Here is a 23,236-nt window from a genome sequence, read left to right as displayed (position 1 = left end):
TCCACCATGCACACGTGCACGCACGCATCGTCACTACTTACGCTTTGCACTTGGACACCAGGTTAACAGACACAAAACAGAGATCAACTCCAAAAGCCTTAGCTTTAAGAAAGAGCAGCTCCATCGGCTAGAACAAAACCACGTGTTCCCATCAGATGCCTAAAAGGCATCTTTCATCTCGCAGCCTCGAGGGGGAGGATCGGCTCACAAAGTCGCTAACCGCTGGGCCACTTTGGTAAGAACAGCGAACAGCACACCTGCTCGAGACTCGGCAAGGGGCTAGAAGCCAGGCAGAGGTCTGCCGGCCTGTTTGGCCATGAGTCTGTGCTGACTCTGGATTAACCCTCTCAGCTCAGCCTTCACCAGCATTTCTCCTGTGAACAACCCCGGGGAGGGGGCAGGATGTGACAAGGAGCCAAACAGGGACAGGAAATGACCATTTCGAGGTTTAAACCAGAGCCCTGCCACCTTTCAGGCTGCTAACTAACACTTGAAACAGTATCTTATTGCTTAACCTCTGCTAGGCGGGGAGACGGAGACCCGCTCCAAGCGTTAGCATTTAGAGCCATTTTTAACACTTGTGAGGCCCAGGAGCCCAGAACCCTAGCTGCGTGGGATGCCAAGATATTGGGAAGAATACGGTTTGTGGCCAGCCTGGGCCACAAACCATCTCAGTGGAAGAAGGTGGGCGTGGTGGCACATGCCTGTCATCCCAGCTATGGTGGGGAGTGACAAATAGGACCAGATGTATGCAGGTGCCTGGGCAGGAAGCAATACCCATCTCAAAAGTAACCAGTGTGCATACACACACGTGCATACACGTGCACAAGAAAAAATTAACACGGGGGGCTGGGAAGGTGGCTCAGTGGTAGAGTGCTTGCCTTGCATGCATGAGGCCCTGGGTTCGATTCCTCAGCACCACATAAGCAAAAAGAAAAAAAGCCGGAAGTGGTGCTGTGGCTCAAGTGGTAGAGCGCTCGCCTTGAGCTGAAGAGCTGAGGGACAGCGCCCAGGCCCAGAGTTCAGGCCCCACGACCGGAACCCCCCCCCAAAAAAAAATTAACACTAATCCATTCTTTCAGAAAAGAAATGTTAGTTGTAAACGATTTCACTATTTCAACACTGAAAGGAGTTTTTCCTTTCTTCCGGGACCAGCTGCTCAGACTGCGGCTGCTTCCCAAGGCAGAGCTGTGCCCCCTACGCGGCACCAAGAACAGGGTCCTTATGCACCTTGGTTGGTGCTATTGTAGTTACAGTGATCTATTTTATTAAGTACTAACCTTTACCATTCTTTCAGCCTAGCTAATCAATCTTGCTAGTCAGTCCAGCCTACATTTTTCCATAGTATGAGTCTCAAAAACTTCTTAGAGGAAGCAGCAGGAAAATGTCAGTTAGCCCTGACCTTTGCCAGTGGGTCTAACAACCTCTGACACTGAAAAATAGTAATTGGTAGTTTTGGCAGATGTCACAGCAAGCAGAGACCTCCTGGAATCTGGTCTGGAGACCGCGTTCTCACCTGGGGTGACAGGAACAAATGGACCCCAGGGAGACGGGATAGCACTGCCTGGGATGAGAGTCCCCGAATGCGGTCGTGGTGTACAAGGGCCGAGTGCACAGAAGACTTACTCCACGCTCCCCACGGAGGGCAGCGATGCCACTTCCACGCTTCCTGCCAGTTCTGAAGCAGTGATTAAGTTACAGCTGGTGGTGACTTGCAGGCCACCCAAAGACTGGGAAAATTTGAGGACAGACTCCAGGGCACACTAAGCTTAAGCCAGAGAGGCAGCCCAAAGATGCCGCTGCCACTTCCGCTTCTCCAAGGTCACACGGATCCATGCTGTGGTTCAGTAGCCTAACACCAGGGAAACCCAAGAATGAGTGAGGCCTCCGTCCAGGGGCGGGGGAGGGGCGGGAGGCGGGGGCAGTGGGTGTGGGTCTCTGGGCTGAGGCTGGCAAGGAGGCCACTAGACCAGGTCCTAAGAAAACAGCCACACGGTTCACTCCACACTCCACTCCATCCAAGAAGCCTTAATTTACTCACTGTTACCCATTCTCAAGAAATGCACAGTGCTTGCAGTAAAAAGTCAATGGAAGTTTTAGGTGGCAACAGCACAACGTTCTATTAAGTACTCCTACCTAATTTGACTCGAGGGAAAGAAGTGAAATTAAACATGCCGTGAGTGTCAAAACTGCAGTTCCTCCACAGGATGCATTTTTACTGTCCTGTTTGTTGTAAAGTGAAATAGCTGTGGACCTGCTGACCTCTGAAGTCTAGATGAACACTTCTCTGGAAATTATGAGAAAACAAGAAAAACAAGCAGACGACTCCAGCAAATACATAATTAAACAGGAGAGACAACGCAATAATCTAAGCAAAACACACTGAGCAGCACGGGCAGTGCTATTCAGGACACCGCGCGCAGAAGTGTCCTGAGGCAGGCCCACGTCTGATGGTGAGACGGGAGACGTTATTTCTGAGGCAGAGGCAAAATGTCCATGATCTTAGCTACTCAGCAAGTTGAGAGCAAAGGTCTTGGTTCAAGGCTAGCCAAGGCAGAAAAGCCTGAGACTCAACCTCTAATTAATGAGTTAGGCTGGGAGTGTAGCTCAAGTGGTAGAGAACCAGCCATGAGTGTGAACGAGCCGAGGACGTGTGTTAGGCCCTGAGCTCAAGCCCTGGAAAAGGGGGGGGAGGGGGAGGGAACTCATGGAATAAGAGTAAAGAATTTCCTGCTTTGCATTTCCCATCCAATTTTCTAGAAAAGTGTGCCATCTCAAAATGGGCTCTGTACAGTCCATTTGGTCCTAGCAATCCCTGCAGCCCTCACTGGACATGGAGCACTGCGACTCTGGCTCTGGAGGACGCCGGGCCAGGTTCTGCTGTGTGTGCTCGGGCAGCATGGGCCCGCAGGTCCCCTGGGCTTGCCCACCAGTCTCTAGATGTCTCTTAGCAGACTTCCCAGGCACCAACTCTGGCAAGAAAACCTCCCTCTTCTAGGCACCAATGTCTGGTTATAGCATCTGAGTACCACGCAGGCTGCAAGGAGAGCTGGATCACGATATTCGGTGACACAGGAATGAAAAGTCACGACCACTAACTTCTAATCCATTAAGACCATTGTAGACACCAATGCAGCATCACGTGACAGATGGCACTCATCAGGAAGACACTGCTCTCACCTCAAGCCGCCTTGGCCTCTGCTGTACTGACCACACCCGTGTATAAGACACAGTGCCCAAGTAGAGAAACAGAATCAAAGCAAACAGCTCTCAGAGCAATGAGAAGGAATTTCTGTCTGGTGGGCTGGGCCAGGCTGGGAGGAAGCAACATCTACGGAGGTGAAGTGCAAACCTGTCAAGGCCACCTCTGCATGTTACCCTCTAAGGCAACCATACTGCTAACTACGGAGGTGAGTGATTCAAAGCTCTAGTTCCAGTTAGGCCTGGAGGCCTTGCTCTTAGGGCTGATCAGACTCTGCCGTGTGTGTGTGTGTGTGTGTGTGTGTGTGTGTGTGTGTGTGTGTGTGTGTGTGTGTGTGTGTGTGTGTGTGTGTGTGTGTGTGTGTGTGTGTGTGTGTGTGTGTGTGTGTGTGTGTGTGTGTGTGTGTGTGTGTGTGTGTGTGCATGGGATGGCATTCCTTAGCTTTTTTGCTCAAGGCTAGCACTCTACCACCTGAACCACAGCTCCACTTCCAGCATTTTGGTGGTTAATTGGAGATTAAGAATCTCAGAAGGGCTGGGAAGGTGGCTCAATGGTAGAGTGCTTGCCTAGCATGCATGAGGGCCTGGGTTCGATTCCTCGGCACCTCATAAGCAGAAAAAGCCAGAAGTGGTGCTGTGGCTTAAGTGGTAGAGTGTTAGCCTTGAGCTGAAGAGCTCAGGGACAGCGCCCAGGCCCAAGGACAGACAAAAACAAACAAAAAAAGAATCTCAGAGACTTCCCTGCCAGGGATGGCTCTGAACGCAATCCTCAGATCTCAGCCTCCTGAGTAGCTAGGATGACAGGCGTGAGCCATAGGTGCCTGGCCTTTGATTTTAAGGAAGCTGCAGTGTGAATCTGAGGAGGAGTTGATATCAAGATCTCAAGTGCAATTTGGCTTTCAGAACAATGATTCAATTGGGCGAAGCGGCGGTGAGCACTCCCAAGCTACTTTAACCTTCTCTGAGAGGACCCTTCTAGAATCATGAGGAGTTCCACTGAGGAAGGCTCAACCAGGCGTTCTGCTCCTGGAGGAGGTGGAGGAACCATGCAGCTGCTGGCCGCTGAGAACACAGTGAAATCCTGTTTCCCTTCCAAAAGGAGTGGTGGCTCAAAGCACCTCACACAGGTGACGGCCCCAAGCTGATGCTAATGCTTCCACAGGGGATGGACAGTTCACTCAGAGACTACCCGTCACCAAAACCTCACCTTGCAGACCACAAAGCCATTTCCAGCCACTATGAGCAGAAAGAAGAAACAGAAATCGCTATCACACTCAGCTACAAAAGCTCCACTGCTTCAAGCAACGGAATAGAGATCTGAAGCAAACTCAGAAAAAATAAAATACCGACACTGTGTCACCAGACCAGCACCAGCGCCGGAGCCACAGCACTGGCACCCGGAGGACAAACCAATGCAGAGACGTCGAGGCAGAGGAAAGCTGCGTTTAAGTGCTTAAAAATAGCGAAGCACAAGGCCGAGGGACGTAGAAGCCACGAGTGAAATGGTCAGAAGTGCCAATCCGTACCGGGGCAGCAGTAGGAGGAGGCATGGAGTTGGGTTTGCAGATCTCTTGGGACGTACAGCAGTGGAAACATGCCATGACATCACAGGCTCAGGCATCTAGCATGTTCTTTGCCAGCTCTTAGAATAAGAAGACCCGCCGAGCAATCTGGAGAAACTGATTAAGAACCCTAGAGCCTGGGCAGCTTTCAGTCCTGTGTCCCGCCCCTGAACGGAGGCGCAGGGTCTACAGAGCTCACCCACCCCGGCTTCTCTCCTCCTCCTCAAACCCCCAGGACGGGCGGCCAATCCACCACACTACCCCACTGCCATCAGTGCTTGCTCTCTTCCGGGACCCCAGCAACTTGGGAAGCTGGCAGTCGGCTAAAATGTGACATTAAGACCCTTGACAGCACACCCTCACACACGCCTCACCGCGGCGCCCCTGCAATTTCTGAGTGCCCCTTGAGACACACCCACCCTGGCTGGGTGACGCTGCTCCTGCATCTCACTACTACCACCAGAAAGCTCCAGCCGCGTGTGGAGACAAGGAGACACGGCACACACACACAGGTACCTGATAATCACAGAAAGAAAGAAAAAACACCCATCTCAGACTTGATTCCAACCTCTTAAAAATGTAGTTTTAGGAAAATGTCTTCCATATGCATGACAAGTCCATGGGACAGAGCTACAGCTACTTACAGCAAAATACCAGCCCACGCACTGTTTCAGATGCTTTTAATAGCTGTTGGTTCATAGGATGCCAGGTGCCAACCAACCTAAGTTCTCTGGAGCCACAGCAGTCCCAGACCAAAGCACGGACTACCATCTGCCGCAGCCCAGCGGGGGCCTCACGCCAACTCTGATGAGACCATTCTGTTCCTAGGGACAGGAGGACATTGTTTTGTCCAAACTGCTTTAGGCAAAGACACTTGAAAAATAAGTGTTCCAGGCCGGGTAAGGAGTTGGGCTGCTGCCCATTTGAAAGCCGCACACTCTCCATACCAAGTGATTTAAAAGCTATTCTTTAGTTCCTGGATAGCGCACCGCTGAGAGTGCGCTTCCAAGGAGGCCTTGCTCTTTAGTCAGGAGGAAGCCTCTCTGCTTGGGGCCAGGCTTCGTGGGCGCCCGCACCCCGTGCGCCACACCCACTCCTTGGGTTTAGGGTGTTCTCTACAGCAGAGTTTGCGCCCTTCCATCCGCCACCACTGATACTCAGAAGACAGGAGAATCACAAAAAGGGCAGGGGCTCTGCAGCAACCTCTTGATCCAGTCTGGATCTGCAAAAGGAAGGCAGTGGGATCAAGCATTAGTCTCAGAAAGCCCAAACAAGAGATGGCCGTGAGAGCAGACTGCCATCCGCCTGCAGCTCTGCGTGCTGGACGGAGCACGCATTCCTCTGCTCTTTCATTCCGAAGCGAGGCTGGACGAAAGCCCAGCAGGTGATGAAATCGGAACGCAAGGGCAAGGGATGTGTATTTCATAAAGCTACAAATAGTCAAGTTAAACAAAAGGATATTCCTTATTATAAGTGCATAATTCATACACCACATTGGTGGTGGTGGTCTTTTTCTTTTTTGGTGTTTGTCCTGGGGCTTGAACTCAGGGCCTGGTTGCTGTCCCTGAGCAAATTTTTTGCTCAAGGCTAGCTCTCTACCACTTGAGCCACAGCCCCACTTCCAGCTTTTTTCATAGTTAGTTGGAGATAAAGAGTTTCAGGGTCTTTCCTGTCCTGTCTGGCTTCAAACAGTGATTTGCAGATCTCGGCCTTCTGAGTAGCTAGAATTACAGGTGTGGGCCACCAGTGCCCGGCTTTGTTTTTGAGTCAGACTCTCATGTGTAGCCCAGGCCAGCCTTGTACCCTTGGGTTGCCTGCCTTGGCCTGCTGACTTGCTGGGATTACAGGCCTGTGCCACCATGCCTAGCTCGTATGTTGTTAATGTCAAAATAATCTCTCAGAAAATGGCACTAATAGTAATCTTTCAAAAATGCCATTATAAGCAGAGACAGAAAGGAGGCAGCGTTTCTGTGAACGTGGGTAACCATAGAGAATGGGACGGGTCTGCTCTTCTCAAACACATCAGGAAGCAGCGTGGCGCTGACCGCAGCACGGCACTGCCCGGGGCCCGTCCCCCCCTCCACGGCTCGGGCGGCCCTCACCTTCTGCAGTTGGGTGCCGGGCGATACTGTCATGCAGCAAACACCTCCTGTAGATCAAGCTCTGGCAGGACTGGTAGGTTAAAAAGCACCTGAAAGCACAGACCGCACTGTCAGGGGAGAGGAGCAGACTACCAAGGCTAGGAAAGCAGCAGCCCCGGCTGCTCATTAAAACAGACTGCAACTGCAGACCATAGTGAACTGTTAAGGGGAAAACAGAGCAAAGAACAGGAATGCAGAACGCCGGCAGGGGGTAACGGGTGTGCCGAGTGGTGCCAGGAAGGGCACACTGAGAAAGGGGCACTGGAGGCAGCCATGCAGATGGGGTGGGAAGGGCGCTGGGTCGGGGGAGCGCAGCGCGGGGAATGCCCTCCAGTGGGACCTACGAAATGATGTACCCCCCTGGCATGGAGAGAGCAGGGTGGGGAAACCCAGTGGAGGGGGTCAGAGCTCGGAGGGGAAGACGGGGCACCCAGGCTGCGTGCAGACTGGCCGGCCACTGGAAGGATCTTAGCCTTTACTCATCAGAAATGGGTGGCCTTTTTCCTTTACTTTTTGAGGGGCTAGGGACTGCGCCTCGGGGGGTGAACATGTCAGGAAAGCTCTGTAGTAGAGCTCCATCCCTGCCCTACTGGACAGCTTCAAGCACAGCCTGATCACGATCAAGTCCCTGAGAAGAGACGGGAGGGCTAAGGAGGGGAGGCGCTCGCAGGGGTGGGGGTGGGGGTGTAGATAGCTTCACTCCCAAGTGTCGTGAGTGAGCTGGGCCAGGGCTGGCAAGGGGACAAAGTAGTGAGAAAGACCAGGTAAGGCACCTAGTGAATGCTCAAACAAGGACGGATGCTGGATAGACGGGCGGGCAGGCTGTGAGGACACACAGGGCTGGACTGAGGGGGAGCCACAGAGTGTCCGTGAGCAGCCAGCTTTGAGGGGTCACTCCCTAGCCCCGAGTGCTGACAGCTGACAGGAAGATAGGCCCAACAACAGACAGGAGAAGGTGAAGAAGAATCAGCAAAGACAACTGGAAACGAGAGCTGTGAGTCCAGTCTCCCGAAAGGCAGGTGATGACGTGGCTCAGGGAGAGAGGGTGACGGACTGTCAGACACAGCTCACACGTAGAGTACAACAAGGACACACCAAGATTAACTCTTACAATGAAACAGGAAGAGGAGAAGAGAAGGCTTCAACCTTTTATTATGAAAATCAACAAGCAAAAAAAACCCCAAAAACAAAAAATATTTGTGTAAGCACACGTGAAGGCAGGTATTATTTACAATACCTTTAAGAAGCTTACCATGACTTCCAAGGAAACAAGATGCCCAAAGTATACTGAAGGCCTTGCCTATCAGCAGACAATCGCCCAGGAAGCCTGTCCAGCTCCAGGAAGACCGACGAAGCCTCAGGCCGGGCTGTGGGCTGAGCCGTCCTCCGTGAGGTGGACCATGCATGTGTACCTTGGGCATTTGCGCTGCACAAAGCTGAGCAGTGAGTGGGAGCTTACCGGAGCCAGATGTGGCCATTGGAACAGACAGCCTGCTTCCGATCTGTGAACGGCAAGATCTCTTTACACAGACTGCAGTGCTCGGGGAAGGTCTGCTTGTTCATCTTCTTGGAGATATGTCCGATCAGCACCTGTAAGACAAGGCAGGCAGCAGTGACAGCTGACCACAGGGTCCAGAGGCAACGCTACCAAGACCAAGGGAAGATGGAAACATGCAGGCCTGGGCAAGCTGCAGGAGATGGCATTTCTACAAGCCACACTTGCTGGACCCTCCAGCTAGGTCCACCAGCTAAAGAAAGTAAGTGCCTTTGGGGGCCCTGCAACACCTTCACCCACAGAGGGAAACTGTTCTGAAAATCACACTCATTCTGTTCTGCCATGATTGCCTGAAATCTATGACACTGAGCAAAATAAATCCCTAAAGGGGGCGGGGGGGGGGGGGGGAATCACACTCATCACCTGACTCGTTCTGGTTGCTTTACATCTGTTAGAAGCAAATATTTACCTATTATTAACATTTGACTTTGTAGGAGTATGCAAATGACTAGTCTTGGAGGCTGAGATCTGAAGCTTGCAATCTGAAGCCAGACCAAATATGAAAGTCTGTGAGATTCTTCTCTCCAATTAACAAGCAAAAAGACAGAAGTGAGCTGTGGCTCAAATGGTAAAGCACCAGTCGAGTGAAAAAGAGCAAGAGGCCCTGAGTTCAAGCCCCAGTACCAGGGGGAAAAAAGGTTCATGAAGTAAAAAAATTCAATATTAAACAACCCCTCCCACTGTCTATGTCACTGGGAGGCATGAGCTACACCAACCCTAAGAGCCATCTCTTCTAGCAAATCTTGTCCTTTGAAGTCCTAATGCATTCATTCACACTTAAATATGTCTTGTGGAAGAATTCGCAAGATTTTGGTTTTGGAGTGAATTCACTAATTCCTTTAAATTTCAGTTCAGAAGTCGAGGAACTAGCCACTCTACCTCTTGGGTAAGTAATTTACAAATTTAAAGTCCATTACTTTTGATGTCTGTTTTCTAGCCTTCAGAATTAACCCCCCCCCCCCCCCCGCCCGAGAAGTGCTGAACTTTTCCCCAAGGAAGGGCCACTTCAATTTGCACCCGATGGCTTTGATCATGGAAGCCAACTGCTGGACTCATGCACTGCCAATGTGGTGACACGACAAAACGTTCCCTCACAGAAAGCACAGCACACCCACACTACAGAAACACACACTGTATTTGTGGCATTAACATTTCATGGGCAGGAGGCAATGTGGTGGGGAAAGGGGACTCCAGGGGCAGCTGATAATGAAGAAAGGCTGAGAGATTCAACTATACTAGTATGCCATGCTGAGTGAGAAATGACTTACAACTTCTAGTAAAATCAACATCCTGGGTTAAAAAGGTCCTCCTTATGCACACAGATTTTTCAAGACATGAAATGCATGGTCTTCAATCAAAACTCAGTTGATATAGAAGGGTGGGGTTCAATCTTCCCATTTTGATACTGTGTCTCTGTTAGAACTATATAACCATGCTCAATACAGGTTCCCAATCTCATGGCACCTAGACCAGAATTCTAGACCAATCTAAACAAGCTTCATGACTTATAGTCTAGAATACGTAAGTATCTAGTATCTCAATATAATCCTGACAGTCTCAGGACACCGTGAACACCAGAATGTTCTTACAATATAGAACACAGAGAAACAATGCAAGGCTGACTTTGATTTGACCAGCACCCCTCACTACTTTTAGGGTCACTGCAAACATTCCAGGAGTAGCAATTTTAAGGGTGCACAAACATATTTTCCAAGAATATGCAACAGGTAACTTGTGAACAATTTAACATCAGAAATGGAAATATGTGTTTTCAATTAATTTCAGGCAAAAGTGTCCACTTTCAAAGTAAAACAAGCAGACTTTCGTGGTTTTGAATATCTGGGTGTACAGTGTGCTCCCTGGAGTAAGGATTTTAGCAACTGTGAGAAAGTTCCCCTGACCAAGTCTGAATGACAAAGGTAACGGGATTCTTTTTGGCGGTCATGGGGCTTGAACTCTGGGCCTGGGTGCTGTCCCTCAGCTCTTCAGCTCAAGTAAGTTTCTTTTCTGCAGGAATTCACAGAATCCACAGAATGATAATGCGTGCGGGGCACCTTGGAGAACAGCCTGTATGCCCCTGCTCCCTAGGCCTGGAGCCCTAGTGGCCCCTTAGGGACCTTGAACTATGGAATACATTTTAGAAAATAATGTAAGATTGTTCCAGTACCAAAATAAAGATAATGCTGTTTTGTGAAAGCCAGATCTAAGTAACAGTGTTTCCTTTTATGCCCTCCTTGACAAAATCACACCTTCTCAAGTCCTTTCAGACAGAAAGGACTCTATATGCCCCAGATAGGAGGGAAACAGCAAAGGTGGGCATCTCCCCTCTGACCGCAGTCGCAGACTACTGTTTTCAGGGTGGCCTCAAGCTCATCCGCAGCCTGGAAATCTCATCAGTGAGCACAGCGTGTCAATCAAGGCCACAGCAAGAAGGATGGAAACCTGCTTTGTGCGCTATGACTATGTTCTTGACACTAGTCTACATTTCTTACTCATTCCCCTGCACCTCATGCCAATCAATTGCCTCAAAAATGCCAAAGCAAAAGCTGAGTTTCTCTCTCAGGAAGAAAGCAGAGCATTCAGAGCACTAGCCTGCCGTCTTGGTGATGAACACCTACCCGTGCTGTTCTGTCATCGTATTCTTCATCAGACATCAGAAAGTTACAGAGTCCCCTGGTGGGGATGCTGGTGTTTTCTGTGATCCAGGTGTGGAGGTATACTTCACCTAGGACTCGCTTCATGTGTTCCCTGGTCAGGTGCATCTCCACCGCCTCGATCTTCCCCTGGATCTCAAGGAGCTTCTCCTCCACATGCTCCTGGCTCCCGCTATCTCCCGTCAGGGGGAGGCTGTCATCGGGGGCGTCCTCTCCATCGCCCTCTTTGCTCCTCTCCTGTGGGCCTGCCTTGGGCCCCTGCTTGGAAGAAGTGCCTTCCTCTTGCTGTTCATCCTCGGCATTGCCTGCCCCAGGTGAGTCAACCAGCAAGATTTTGGAGTCTTCCTGGGTGGGTTTCCACAGGGCCTCTGAGGGGGCCTTCTGCATGGACTGATACAAAATCCTCAGAAGGAAAAGCTTAAAACGCCAGAAATAAGTGGCCCCGCTGCTCTCGATCTTTTTTTCCAGAGCTTCATGTAAAAATTGGGGGATATGTTTCTCTTTTAATATCTTCCAGCGTACGAGGTCTAGTAAATCGACCTGCTTGAAGAGATTCTGGACTGAAGACTCCAGAAGCTGAGCAGCAGCTTCTTCAAAGGTTTTCAGAGTAACGAACTGGACCTGGTAGTTTTTGTTAACAGGATGGAGGCCATTGGCCATGCCCTCCGTGGTGATGATGGCCAGGTAGGCGCCGCAGGGGCTCACCGCTATCCCGTGAGTCCTCACTGAGCCAAACACGTCTGAGAGTTTAATTAATTGGTGTTCAAACTTCAGGGCAACGTCTGTGAAGATGGGAATCAACTGCCTCACTTTCCCATCGCTGGAGCAGGTGTACACCGTTCCATTCTGCTTGTCTGCGGTCATGGACACAATGGGCAGAGAATGAAGGCCGGTGACATGGGAATTGTGCACATTCAGACCTGCCTTGGAGATCAGAAGAAGACACCAGAACACGTAGGAGCCGCGGGCAGCCACTACCAGGCTGCAGCTACACTTCTGGTAAGGGTGATAGAGAGGCACACATTTGATGCTGTGCACAGGCAACTGGTCCATTTCCTTCCACAAAACAACAGGCTGCCTTAAAGTGAAATAGCCTTTCACCGCTTTGAGATTGACAGGGAGGATTTTGACTGGTCCAAATGCACTCCCTACAATAAGGCCGCTCATTTTACGGTTATTGTGCTCGTATTCCCACCAAAATAAAACACTAGGAGAGCTGATTCCTGACTCGATCGTGTTGCACGAAGAGATGGACTCCTTTCCCACGAAGGGCAGCTGGAACTGCCACACGGCAATGTTGCCGTTCTCAAAGAGCACGGCCAGGAGCACACTGCCCACATCCCGGCACTCGTTGTTGTGCTGGACCTGCTGAGTGGTGCAGATGCCTGACCACTCCATTCTCACTGGGGTCTGCATGCTGTGTCTCCTCTGGAACTCAGCAAAATCCCCTAGATGGCCTCCCGGAGCCTCGCTTTTAGAGAGCCTATAGCTGGCCTCGAAAAGACGCTCTCCGTAAATCTCAGTTAAGTCCGCCAGCTGGACCCACTGGAGTCTGTTGAGGTTCGCCTGGACAGTCAGGCGATTGTCCATGGTCAGTGCCGCTAGAAGGCACCTGCCATTCACATCACAGCCCACGGGAGACCAGCTAGTGTACTTGAACCCTCGCATTGGCGGCAAGGCTTTCCCATCAGGGTTGAACACTCTGTCCAACATGAAAGTCTGGCTGATGGTAGGGTCTCGAGAGTTGGCAAATTTCTCCTTGCACTCGGCAACTTCTGTTTTTGAGCCAACCTGAAAATGGGATATAGAAACTATATCAGATAAATATTCACCTTGAATTAACTTCAATATATATGCAATTATTTTAATGAATTTGGCCAAATTCTGACATGATGTACATTTAAGAGACCCAACTAGCCAGGCAGAGTAATGCCTGTCTAAATCCCAGCACGTGGGAGGCTGAGGCAGGAGAATCCAGTTTGAGGTTAGCATGAGGTTAGCATGAGTTACATGCTGCAACCCTATCTAAAAAAAATCCCCAGCACAGTTCAAAGCCAGCCGGGCAGGAAAGTCCCTGAGACTCTTATCTCCAATTAATCACACAAAAAGCGGGAAGTGGTGCTGTGGCTCAAGTGGTAGAGTGCTAGCCTTGAGCTAGCTCAGGGATGGCACTCAGGCTCAGAGTTCAAGGCCCAGGACTAGGGGGAGGAGGGGAATCCCCAAATAGATAGATAATAAAAATAAAAGATCAAGTACACGTCTAAAGAGTAAATGAGCACTCACTCACTAAGTAAATGACAATTCTTTTTTAAGGATCAGAATAAATGTCATTATTCATGGGCTGGTTCCTATATTCTCAGAACTGACAAGAAGAAACAGTTGATTCTTAAGGGTAAACTGCACTTAGCTGAGCTACTCACAAAGCAATAAATGTCTTAATATCTATCTTTGATACAAGATATTTGGATATTTACAATATCCATACAACACAAATGTAAGATTTTTAAAATATTATTTCCATTAAAAAAAAAAACCGCAAAAGCCAAGACCAAATGCACTGGCTGCTCTTGCTGCAGTGTAAGACGGCTGTGACCAAGCTGCTCCTCCACGTGAAGTCTTGGGCAGGACACTGTCTGTGCTGGTTTCTTGTCTAGTCCTCCACCTCTCCATCTATCCTACCAGGTCTAACCCTCTCTGCAAGGTCTGAGGTCATCCCAGCTTTTCTCGTTTCTCCCTCAGGTCCAAAACACATGTCAATAGCAACCAGCTGTTAGAGGGACATTAACAATGAAAAAAGATAAATGACTCAAGAGCAGAAATCAATCAAAAGATGGTTTCTGTTATGCTAAAGAAGAACCTGACCCAGTATCTTAAGAGAAAAGGACAAAGGAGGAAACAAGTTTGTTTTTTTTTTTTGAGGGGGGGTTGGGGGAAGGGGATTAGTTGTGGGGCTTGAACTCAGCCTGGGCGCTGTCCCTCAGCTCTTTAGCTCAAGGCTAGCGTTCTACTACCTGAGCCACAGCACCACTTCCAGTTTTCTGGTGATTTACTGGAGATAGGAGTTTCACGGACTTTCCTGCCTGGGCTGGCTTTGAGCTGTGATCCTCAGATCTCAGCCTCCTGAGTAGCTAGGATTACAGGCGTGAGCCACCAGCATCCGGCTAACAAATTCTTTTAGTTCTTTTTTTTGTGTCAATCTCTCTTTGGTGGGGATGAGGGAGAATACTGGGCTTTGAACTCAGGGTCTCATGCTACTAGGCAGGGACTCTACCACTTGAGCCATAACTCCAGCTCTGTTTTGTTGTTGTTAACTTTTGAGTCTTATTTCTTACGTGAGTGAGAGCCTGGGCATAATCTGCTTTTGTTAGGCTTTTCATGTAGCTAGGTAACAGGTACTGGCCAGTGTCTGGTTCTCTACCAAAAAGGGGTCTTGCAAATTTTTCTGCCCAGACTGGTCCAGAACCTCAATCCTCCCAATCTCAAGACTCCCAAGCAGTTACTAGGACTACAGGTTTGAATCCATGGCTCAATCTTCTTTTTAACAGAGGCTGATCTTCAAACTGGAAAGGGGAGAACAGAATTAAAAGGGAATTGAAGTCTAAGACATATACAGTCATAATAAAAATTATTTTAAATGGACTGTGAAGCTAGATTAGGAATCCAGTTCCTCAGTGTATTAACAAATGAAGAGTGGAAGAGGTAATAACAAGTGATTATTAGGAACTAGCAAAGGATAACTGGGCTAATCTACTCATCTTCTTTTCTGCTAAACTTGCTAGACAGTAAAATATAATTTCATTTTATTTAGCTGCCCACTAATCCAATTAGCTGGCTAACTTCAGTTTTTGTTTTTTTGTTGGTCCCAGGGTTTCAACTGTCCCTGAGCTCTTTTGCTCAAGGCTAGCACTCTACTACTTTGAGCCACAGCACCACTTCCAGTTTTCTGGTGGTTAATTGGAGATAAGTCTCACACACTTTCCTACCAGGGCTGGCTGTGAACCACAACCCTCAGATCTCAGCCTCCTGAGAAGCTAGCATTAAGCCATGAGCTAGCAGTGCCCAGTTAACTTTTGTTACAGTGACTCACAGAATCCTAACCCTCAGTTGTTCCCTGAGAAAGAGCTCTGTGGCCAAAACACTTTTGGACATGCTCAACATGATACACCTCCCGGGAAAGTCACAAAAGCCATGAAGTGCCTTAGTCAGGGAACTCCTGTATAAAGAGTCAGAGAAACACTTAAAAAAAAAAAGTGGAACCTTTTTGGGAAGTTGTTCATCCTTTTTAACCCTAAGGAATACTATGAAAAATGGTGCATTAGGCAGGACACCTTCATTTTAAGAACTGCTTTTACAGTAGTCTCTTGGACAGAGTACGGATCCACTGGAGAAATATAGACTAGACATTTCAACTAAATGAGATACAGGTGGCTAGAGAGACAATCAAGTATGTCCCAAGCTTTGGATGGGTAGGTGTCATTTAAACATGGTACAGTGACTGAAATCTGTGCTACGATGCTAGACTACCTGGGTTCCTTTCAAACGCTGGCTCTGTCACGCGCCGGCTCCCTGACTGCATGCAAACAGCTTCCATCTTCTGGTCTTGATTTCCTCACATCTCACACAGTTAAGAAAGTTAAATAAGTCAGAATACTCAAACTATATAGTAAACAGTAAGTATTAGCTACGATAATTGTTAGTATTCTGAGTGTTAAGCAACTGTTAATGATTAGTGTTACACAATAAGCGTGTAAAATTCAGGAGAGATGTCAAACAGTACATGAAATAAAGGGTAAGGAAATTGTTCATAAAACCCTAAAACATTGAAGGTTAAATAATAATCCTTAGAATTGGTGAAACTCACAAAAAGCTACTGCAGAACAAAAATAAACTGACAGATTTTTGTAACCCAAAGCAGCCGTGCAAGAAGAGACAAAGGAAGCTCAAGCAAGCCTCTGTCCCACCCAATACAAGAAGAGTTCTTGGCAGGACGGAGAAGATCAGAAGATCGTGGTTCTTAACCAGCAGGGAAAAGCCTGACTGATGGTTTAGAGTAACCTTTACCACAATACACTCCAATTAGGTTAGTCTACTACACTTCCTCCAACTCTCCCTATCACAAAACTAGCTATCAAAACAAGCACCAAGGACATAAATGCTCCAGGGCACAGAGGCCTGCCCCAAGTTAAACATTTAACTATCAAGTAAATAGTACTAATAGCAAAAGTATTCTGTAGGAAGACGGAGACAGTTCTAAAACTCCTAACATCTGATGCACAATACAATGAAGCACACAAATTCAGGTGGGATTTGAACAGACCACAACTCAGTACACACTAAATCAGCAGCCCAATGGGAAGAAAGATTATGACTTGTCCTTAAGTATTTCATTGCTTTTCCAGATTTCTATCATTCAGCTTTATATCATATAACTTCAGTATCCACTATAGTAACTTACCAATAGCTGGTAACATCTGATTTGTTATTTAGCTGCACAATATTCTAAAAGAAATCATAATCCAAACAGCAGAGCATAAGCTTCAGAAGGAGCTGACAGCACACTTCAGCAGTGCTGCACACAGCACGGAGATCCAGGTGGTGGTATCTGGGCAAGGTGGGCAGTGTGGAGGAGATTCTAATCCCCAGAACACCCAAAACATAGTGCATCAAAATATTCAACTTCTTTACATCCCTAGCTTTATTATACATTTTTTTCCCCAGAAGCTTCTTCATCAGGTTCTTTATCAATTATCAGAGGGCTATGTGTTTTTTATTACTAGTTAAACAGGATTTGTGGCACATGTCAAATGCAAACTGAGTCAAAATTTTATTAGAATACTAAGTATATTGTCTTCACATTGATACCCACAATTAACCCAGACCTATTTTTTATACCTATATGGCTTCTTTATTTTCTGTGTGTATGCATGTTGTCTGGTACTAGAGCTTGAACTCAGTGGCTTTTTCTGCTCAAGGCTGGCTTTCTACCACTTGAGCCACACCTTCAGTTTTGGCTTTTTGTTGGTTAACTGGCAGTAAGAGTCTCTTGGATTTGTCTGTCCCATTAGCTTCAAGCCTGGATCCTCAGAGCTCAGCTTCCTGAGTAGCTAGCACAACAGGTGTGAGTCACCTGCAGCAGGCTGCTTTATTTATTTATTTTGCGCCATTTACACATTCAGAGCCAGGAATCAATGATAAGTGATACAATGTGTAAGAAAAGAAAAAAAACCCAAACAGTATCGACTTTATTATTCTTACTCCTTTATGGATAGGCCTGTCTTGGGCTCATCCTACTAGAGATAATCACATCATGACCTAGAGGCCATGGGCTAGAACCCAGTAGATTCCAGTTCTAAACCATACCAGGACCCCTAAGGAACAGCACCTTAGGGACTTCTTGGACTGAACTTTCACAGTTCCCAAACTGGGCTCACTTACTTTCTGACTCCATAAGGACTACTGAGCTCATTTGTGGACTAATCATGACCACCATCCAATTAACAGTTATGCCTGTGAGTAAAGGTTCATGGGCACAAGATGGATGTCTCAATTCCGCCATCTGCCAAGGCCTTTCCTTCCTTCCTTTGAGAAACTAAACATTACTTTCTCTCAGCACTGCAGCAGATTCAACCATTGGATGACCTCCCCTAATTTAAACACCTTCCTTCACTATTCCTTCCAACCTTTAAATGTCTCTCTGAGGAAGAACTTAAGCTCTACTCTACAGACATGCTTCTCTAGGCACTGTGCACATGAACATCCCTGAACATACAAAGTTTGTTTTTCAGCAGAGAAGACAGCTTTCAGAATACCATTCTGCCTCCCAGCTATGTACAACTGAATTTCAAAGCATTGCTAGCATGTGTCCAACTGATTTATTTATAAGCCAATTCATTCATATCTATAAGAAATTTGAGTACTAAATCATTGAAGTTCACTAATGACCTAAAACTCATGCAGGTTCTGGTGGCACACACCTGTAATCCCAGCACTCAAGGAGACAGACACAGGGAGACTGGGAATTCAAGGCCAGCCCGAGCTACATAGTGAGAATTTCAAAAAATAAAGTCATAGCAGTAGCTCAAGCCTGCAATCCTAGCTCTACAGGGGGCTGAGAGCTGAGGCTCCAACCAGCCCTAACTGACTCTTATCTCCAATTAACTAGCAAGAAAGCAGGAAGTGAATGTAGGTGTGATTCAAGTGTTAGGGCACTAGCCCTGAGTAGAAAAAGCTAAGAGCAGTAGGCCCTTAGTTCAAGCCACCATACCAGTTCCCTTGCACAAGCACAGGCGCACATACAAGTTTAAAGGACCTAATTCAATATTAAGCTGTGTTTGAAAGCTAAGTGTGCTGGCCTTCTACCCACAGCTAAAACCTCGGAGCTCTGAATAGGAATTCAGAAAAACCTCACTACCAAATAAACTGGCACTGCCTGTAGTGTAAGCTCCCAGAGGGTAGGGACTGTGGTTCACTGTTCTACTTTCAGAACCTTTGCAAATCACCTACTGTATTTGCATGCAGATCTATACAGAAAAAATAGAAAGCTTTTATCCAGGCTACTGAAATGTACAATATGGCTTACTGCTTTTAAAGTGAGTTTGAAAATGATGGTATTAAAATAGTAAAACTTAGCCAGGCAGTGGTAGCTCATGCTTATAATCCTAGATACTCAGAAGACTGAGATCAGAGGATTGTGGTTTGAAGCCAGCTAGGGCAGGAAAGTCTGTAAGTCTCATCTCCAATTATCCAACAAAAAGCCGTTAGTGAAGCTGTGGTAGGCTCCAGAGATAGAGCACTAGCCACGAATGAAGAAGCTAACAGCCCAGGCCTGGATTTCAAGCCCCAGGACCTGCACCCAATAGAACAACAACACAGTAAAACTTTAGAAACTCAGAAGTTCCGATGCAAACTTAGATTAGGGGAAGCCAAAAGCAGTGAGTTTAGAGACCTCCGACTTCCAGTTTAATCATTGCCTTTGTTTGCAGAAGCTTTAATCTTCCAATCTAAGTCCCCCCAGACTCTTGCTAAAGAACAACTGGAGTATAAGCCGTCTGTCTGCCCCAGGTGAGACACAAGGACCGTTCACAATAAAACGATTCAAACCCGTAAGACAATGAATGGGCCAGTTTCCCAACTCTAAAGCCAAAGAGGCGCGAGAGGAGGGCCCCAAACAGTAAACAAAGCCAGCCAAGGGCCTTGGCGAGTCTGCCCCAGACAATAGGAGCCAGGTCCCGGGTTGGGTCAACAGGGGGTGGAGTCTCAGACAGCACCCGGGAGCAATCAGATAGCTGAGCTGCCCGCCAGATGCTGGGGCGAAGCGAGGGTTGGCGGGATCGCGTCCTGAGGGGCGCCCGCAGGACTGGGATGTGGACGGGGAGGGACGTGATCCGAGAAACGGTGCCAACTGCTGTAAAGGTTTCACCCTCAAAGCTGAGGCGATCCTGGCCCCTCACGACCCCCAGGGTGGTGTGGCCGGGGTAACCGCGGCCCCGCGGCGGGCCGGGTGGCCGATCGCGGGACGGCGGCCGGAGAGGACCCCAGGGCCGGGGCCGGGCTTACTTTGAGGAGGCAGCTGTTGAGAGGAGCGGGCACCGAGGTGCGGTGGATCACCAGGTCCTGGCCCGGGTTGTGCACGTCGCAGATGAGCTCCAGCACGGCGACGCTGCGGGCCGTGGACACCGACACGCGGTGGTCTTCCGACCAGGCCAGCGGCTCCAGACCGCTCACCGGGTACTGCAGCTTCACGGCCGGCTCCCGCCGAGTCACCATGAGGCGGAACGCGGCGCTGGGCCCAGGGGCCGCGTCCGCCGCCGACTCCTTCCCGCCCCCTTCGCCCTCCTCCTCCGCGGGCGGCGCGGGCCCGTCGTCTGCGGGCTCCACCTGGACCGGGTCGGCCGGGTCCATCTTCCCTCAGGCGCAGAGATGGGGTCCCCCGGCGCCCCGAGCCCGCGTCGCCGTCCCGCGGCCGCCTGCAGCACCGCAGCCGCCACCCCCAGCGCCCTCCGCGGCGGTTTTCTCCCCGCAGGCCCCGAGCGCCGCCGAGCCAGGAAGGACCCCGCCGTTGCCAGGCAACGCAGTCCTGCCAGGTGGCCGCGGAGCTGCCTGTCTAGAAAGCGCGCCGGGCCGTGCGAGAGCGCGGGGACGCGGAGCCTCGAGGACTCCCTCTCCCGGCCGCCGAGCCCGGGGCCTGCTGCGGACCCCGGGCCGCGAGCTCCGCGCCCGTTACTACGGGGAGGAGGCGGCTGGAGCGGCGGCCGTCGGCGTGACGGCGTGCGGCCTCTGGCTCCTCAGAGCTCCGCGGGATCGGAGCGACCGCGCACCTCCGGCCGCAGACGGGGCCCGGAGCCGACCTCGGCCCGCCCGCCCTGGCCCGCGGCGCCGCGGCCTCCCGGCGCCTCCCGGACCCGGAAGGGGCGGCGGCGGCCGGGCTCGGCGGGGTCCTCGCGTCCACGTGGCCCGGCGCCGCTCGTCTGGAGCCCAGGGCTCGGGCCATGGCCGCGCCCCGCGGCTCGCTCCTCCGCCGGCCCGAAGCGAGGGTCGCCACCGCCGGGACGACCTGCGGACCCCCCGGGGCCCCGGCGAGGCGGGTGAGTTCCGACCCGGCGCCTGCGCAGCGAGCTGCCGTGGGGCGCCGGTCGGGGCGGAAGCCAGGGGTTTCGGGGGACCGGCGGCTTCTGGGGCGGGACGCGGTGGCGGGGAGGCGGCGCGGGGCCGGGAGCGCGGGCGGCCGGCTGGCGTCCGCGGACCGTCCCTCCCGGGACAGTGACGGCTGGGCGCGAGCCCGGGGAGCGGGTCTGGCATTTGCTCGGAGAGGGTGTTTTAAATGGCACAGGTTGCCATCCACGTGCAGCGCAAGGGAGAAAGAAAACGCGATTCGCCAGTGTCTTCCCTTTACTAGAGAGGCGAAGGATGCTTTTACAGTTAACCCAACCAAGCGGCAGAAAGCTGGGTTTCCAGGGTGAGCGGCTCGTCTACCCGAGGAGGACCGGGAAAGTCTGTGTACAGTCGTAAATTACAAACGAACAGGAAAGATACCGTTTGCTGCCAAGGGAGGGTTTGAGTTTTTCTTTCTTTTCTAAAAAGCTGTGTGTGTGTGTGATTCCTTTGAAAAATCAATTGTCAGGGTTAGTTAGGGTCCGCCAGGTGTGTTGAACATAATTTCTTGATATCCTATAAACACACCGTCTAAAATACCCACTATTCAGATTCTTTTTGGTGATTTGTGTATTTGTAATAAGCCTTGGGAGTAAGGGGTCTTCTGCCGGCCAATGAGCTCGCCAGATCTGTTTGAGAAGAGCAATACATGAAAGTCATATTGGGGAGGGGGTGGAGGGATGGACAGATCACAGCAGTGGTCTGGAGCAAGGTAGACCTGAGATTAGTTGCCAGTTTTGCAGCATACTAGGTATATGACCTAAGGAAAGTTACTTTTCTGATCCTCACCTTACCCATCCTGAAACAGAGAAGGATAATTTCTACTTCACATGAGGTGGTTATGAGGATTTAATGAGTTAATATATATTGGTGGTCCCATAGAAGCATTTCATAAGTCCCAGCACTTAAAAAAAAGGGGAGGGGGCTCTGTTTTGTCTAATAGGTTGCTACACCAGGAGCTCAATAGAGTGCTTGTGTCATGTAGAGTCTAAAAACTAACATGAAGAAAGCTCTTAACTAAAACTTTATTGGGGAGCTGAGGACATAGCTCAGTGGTACAGCACTTACCTGTTGTTCAGGAGACTGAGTTCTATCCCCAACAGCATCCCCAGACTTAAATTGAGTGCATTAAGTAAGTAAGCATAGATTGTCTTGAGTTGGTGATTGCTTAATCCACCATACTTTTTTATAAAGGCAATACAGTGGCTTTGTGGTTAATGTCTTGAATAGAAGTGGTGGATACTCTGATTAGAAGAGCTGGGAACCTGGACTCAGTGTGTATGCAGCTAACGGACTGGTTTGAAGGGCTCTGACAAGCTAACATTATGCATGACATCCTGACACTGTTCAGACTATCTTCTAAGGCTGTTTTCTGATTATTAAAGTGACACAAGTTCATGTTAGAAAATTGGGAAAGAAGATAAACCACACACATGATTGCCCTACGCAGAAATAACTCTTGTTAGCATTTTGGTATGTATCCTTGAAAACCACAGCGCACAACAGGAATCAAACTACATGATGTTTTCCAATCAAGTAGTATACAACTAATAAGGCATTGGAGCATCATTGTCAGGAACCTGGCACATAGAGGCATAATGCCTAGGAAAAGCCTGCTTCCCTCAGTGATCATGGACAAATGACCTCACAGCTTTGCCTTCATGTACTCTAAAGAAGCTATCAGAGTCTGCAGTAGTGAGATAGACTCCCTGACACACAGTAACTACATAGTATGTTTGTTGAAACAACAACACAACATCTCAGACTCAGGCCTGGGTTGACTGGAGATCATCCACCATAATCTTCTCCTTTCATAGGTGCAAGAACAAGACCTAAAGAGAAATGACTGCTAACATTCAGCTCTTTTCTAGAAAATCCAGATAAGTCCTTGCTTCCTCTCTGCTCACATGCCACCTCAGAAATGTCCTCTCCCTCCCTCCCTCCCCTTGCCACAAGCCATGTTTGTGTGTCTCTTTCTGTCCCCCCCCCTTTGCTCCCATGGTTCTTGGCATAAACTTATTTATCATTACAGATTTGGATTTATGGTTTTTACACTTTTGATCTCTCCTGCTAGTCTGTAGCTTCTTTAGGGGCTTGGCTAATCTTTGAACTGTGTCCTTAAACCAAGCTACTTGACAATTGCTGAATGAATAAGTTGTAGTTGGGGTTGTTGGAGCAAGAAGGAAACAGTATGCAGATTGTAGCAACTCTTATTTACACTGCCTGCTTGTTTTGTGCTGGGCATGAGCCCTGTAAGGGAAGCGGTGCTGTGCAGCCAGTCTGGGCATTTCTTCAGGGAATCGACAGTCTAATGGGCTAGTAACGGTTGTGCTTATTGTGCTGAGTGCCACAAAGGAGAAGACAGAGCAGGGAGGTCAGGAGAGGCTTTTTTGTGTTTTGTATTGTTTTTCTGGTCGTGGGGCTTGAACTTTGGGCTTGGGCTGGGCTTGGGCGCTGTCCCTCATCTCTTCA

At 49.4% G+C, this 23,236-nt stretch overlaps 2 protein-coding genes and 1 long non-coding RNA gene across 7 annotated transcripts in view; 2 read left to right on the top strand and 1 right to left on the bottom strand.

Annotated features, from left to right (window-relative positions):
* Window positions 1–5,426: 5,426 nt before the first annotated feature.
* Window positions 5,427–20,108, bottom strand: Gtf3c4 (general transcription factor IIIC subunit 4). 2 transcript variants are annotated; one of them, XM_070014916.1, is made up of 6 exons: window positions 19,670–19,749; window positions 15,638–15,728; window positions 11,078–12,904; window positions 8,364–8,494; window positions 6,866–6,954; window positions 5,427–5,985 (listed from the first exon to the last, which is right to left on the bottom strand). In XM_070014916.1, exons 3-6 carry the CDS (start codon window positions 12,824–12,826, stop codon window positions 5,921–5,923), a joined length of 2,034 nt encoding a protein of 677 aa, XP_069871017.1. In that variant the 5' UTR covers window positions 12,827–12,904; window positions 15,638–15,728; window positions 19,670–19,749; the 3' UTR covers window positions 5,427–5,920. The 2 variants fall into 2 exon arrangements, with proteins under 2 accessions (XP_069871017.1, XP_069871016.1); XM_070014915.1 differs by lacking the exon at window positions 15,638–15,728 and having other exon boundaries at window positions 19,670–20,108.
* Window positions 7,663–10,700, top strand: LOC138822243 (uncharacterized). Its single transcript, XR_011370382.1, has 4 exons — window positions 7,663–8,661; window positions 8,894–9,345; window positions 10,245–10,378; window positions 10,473–10,700. It is a non-coding gene; the product is annotated as an uncharacterized lncRNA (long non-coding RNA).
* A 458-nt stretch (window positions 20,109–20,566) lies between the features above and the next one.
* The window catches only part of Ddx31 (DEAD-box helicase 31), a 66,596-nt gene continuing 63,926 nt past the window's right edge, over window positions 20,567–23,236 (top strand). For all 4 annotated transcript variants that reach the window (XM_070014913.1, XM_070014912.1, XM_070014911.1 and 1 more), the window contains exon 1: window positions 20,567–20,697. In XM_070014913.1, coding sequence (XP_069871014.1) covers window positions 20,602–20,697 — 96 coding nt within the window. In that variant the 5' untranslated portion in view covers window positions 20,567–20,601. The remainder of the gene's footprint in view (window positions 20,698–23,236) is intronic.

This window comes from Dipodomys merriami, unplaced genomic scaffold, assembly GCF_024711535.1.
Source record: "Dipodomys merriami isolate MVZ:Mamm:240054 unplaced genomic scaffold, mDipMer1.0.p SCAF_11, whole genome shotgun sequence".
NCBI classification, from domain to species: Eukaryota; Metazoa; Chordata; class Mammalia; order Rodentia; family Heteromyidae; genus Dipodomys; species Dipodomys merriami.
Note: the sequence above shows the minus strand (reverse complement) of the source record. Positions and strands in the feature narration are given on the sequence as shown.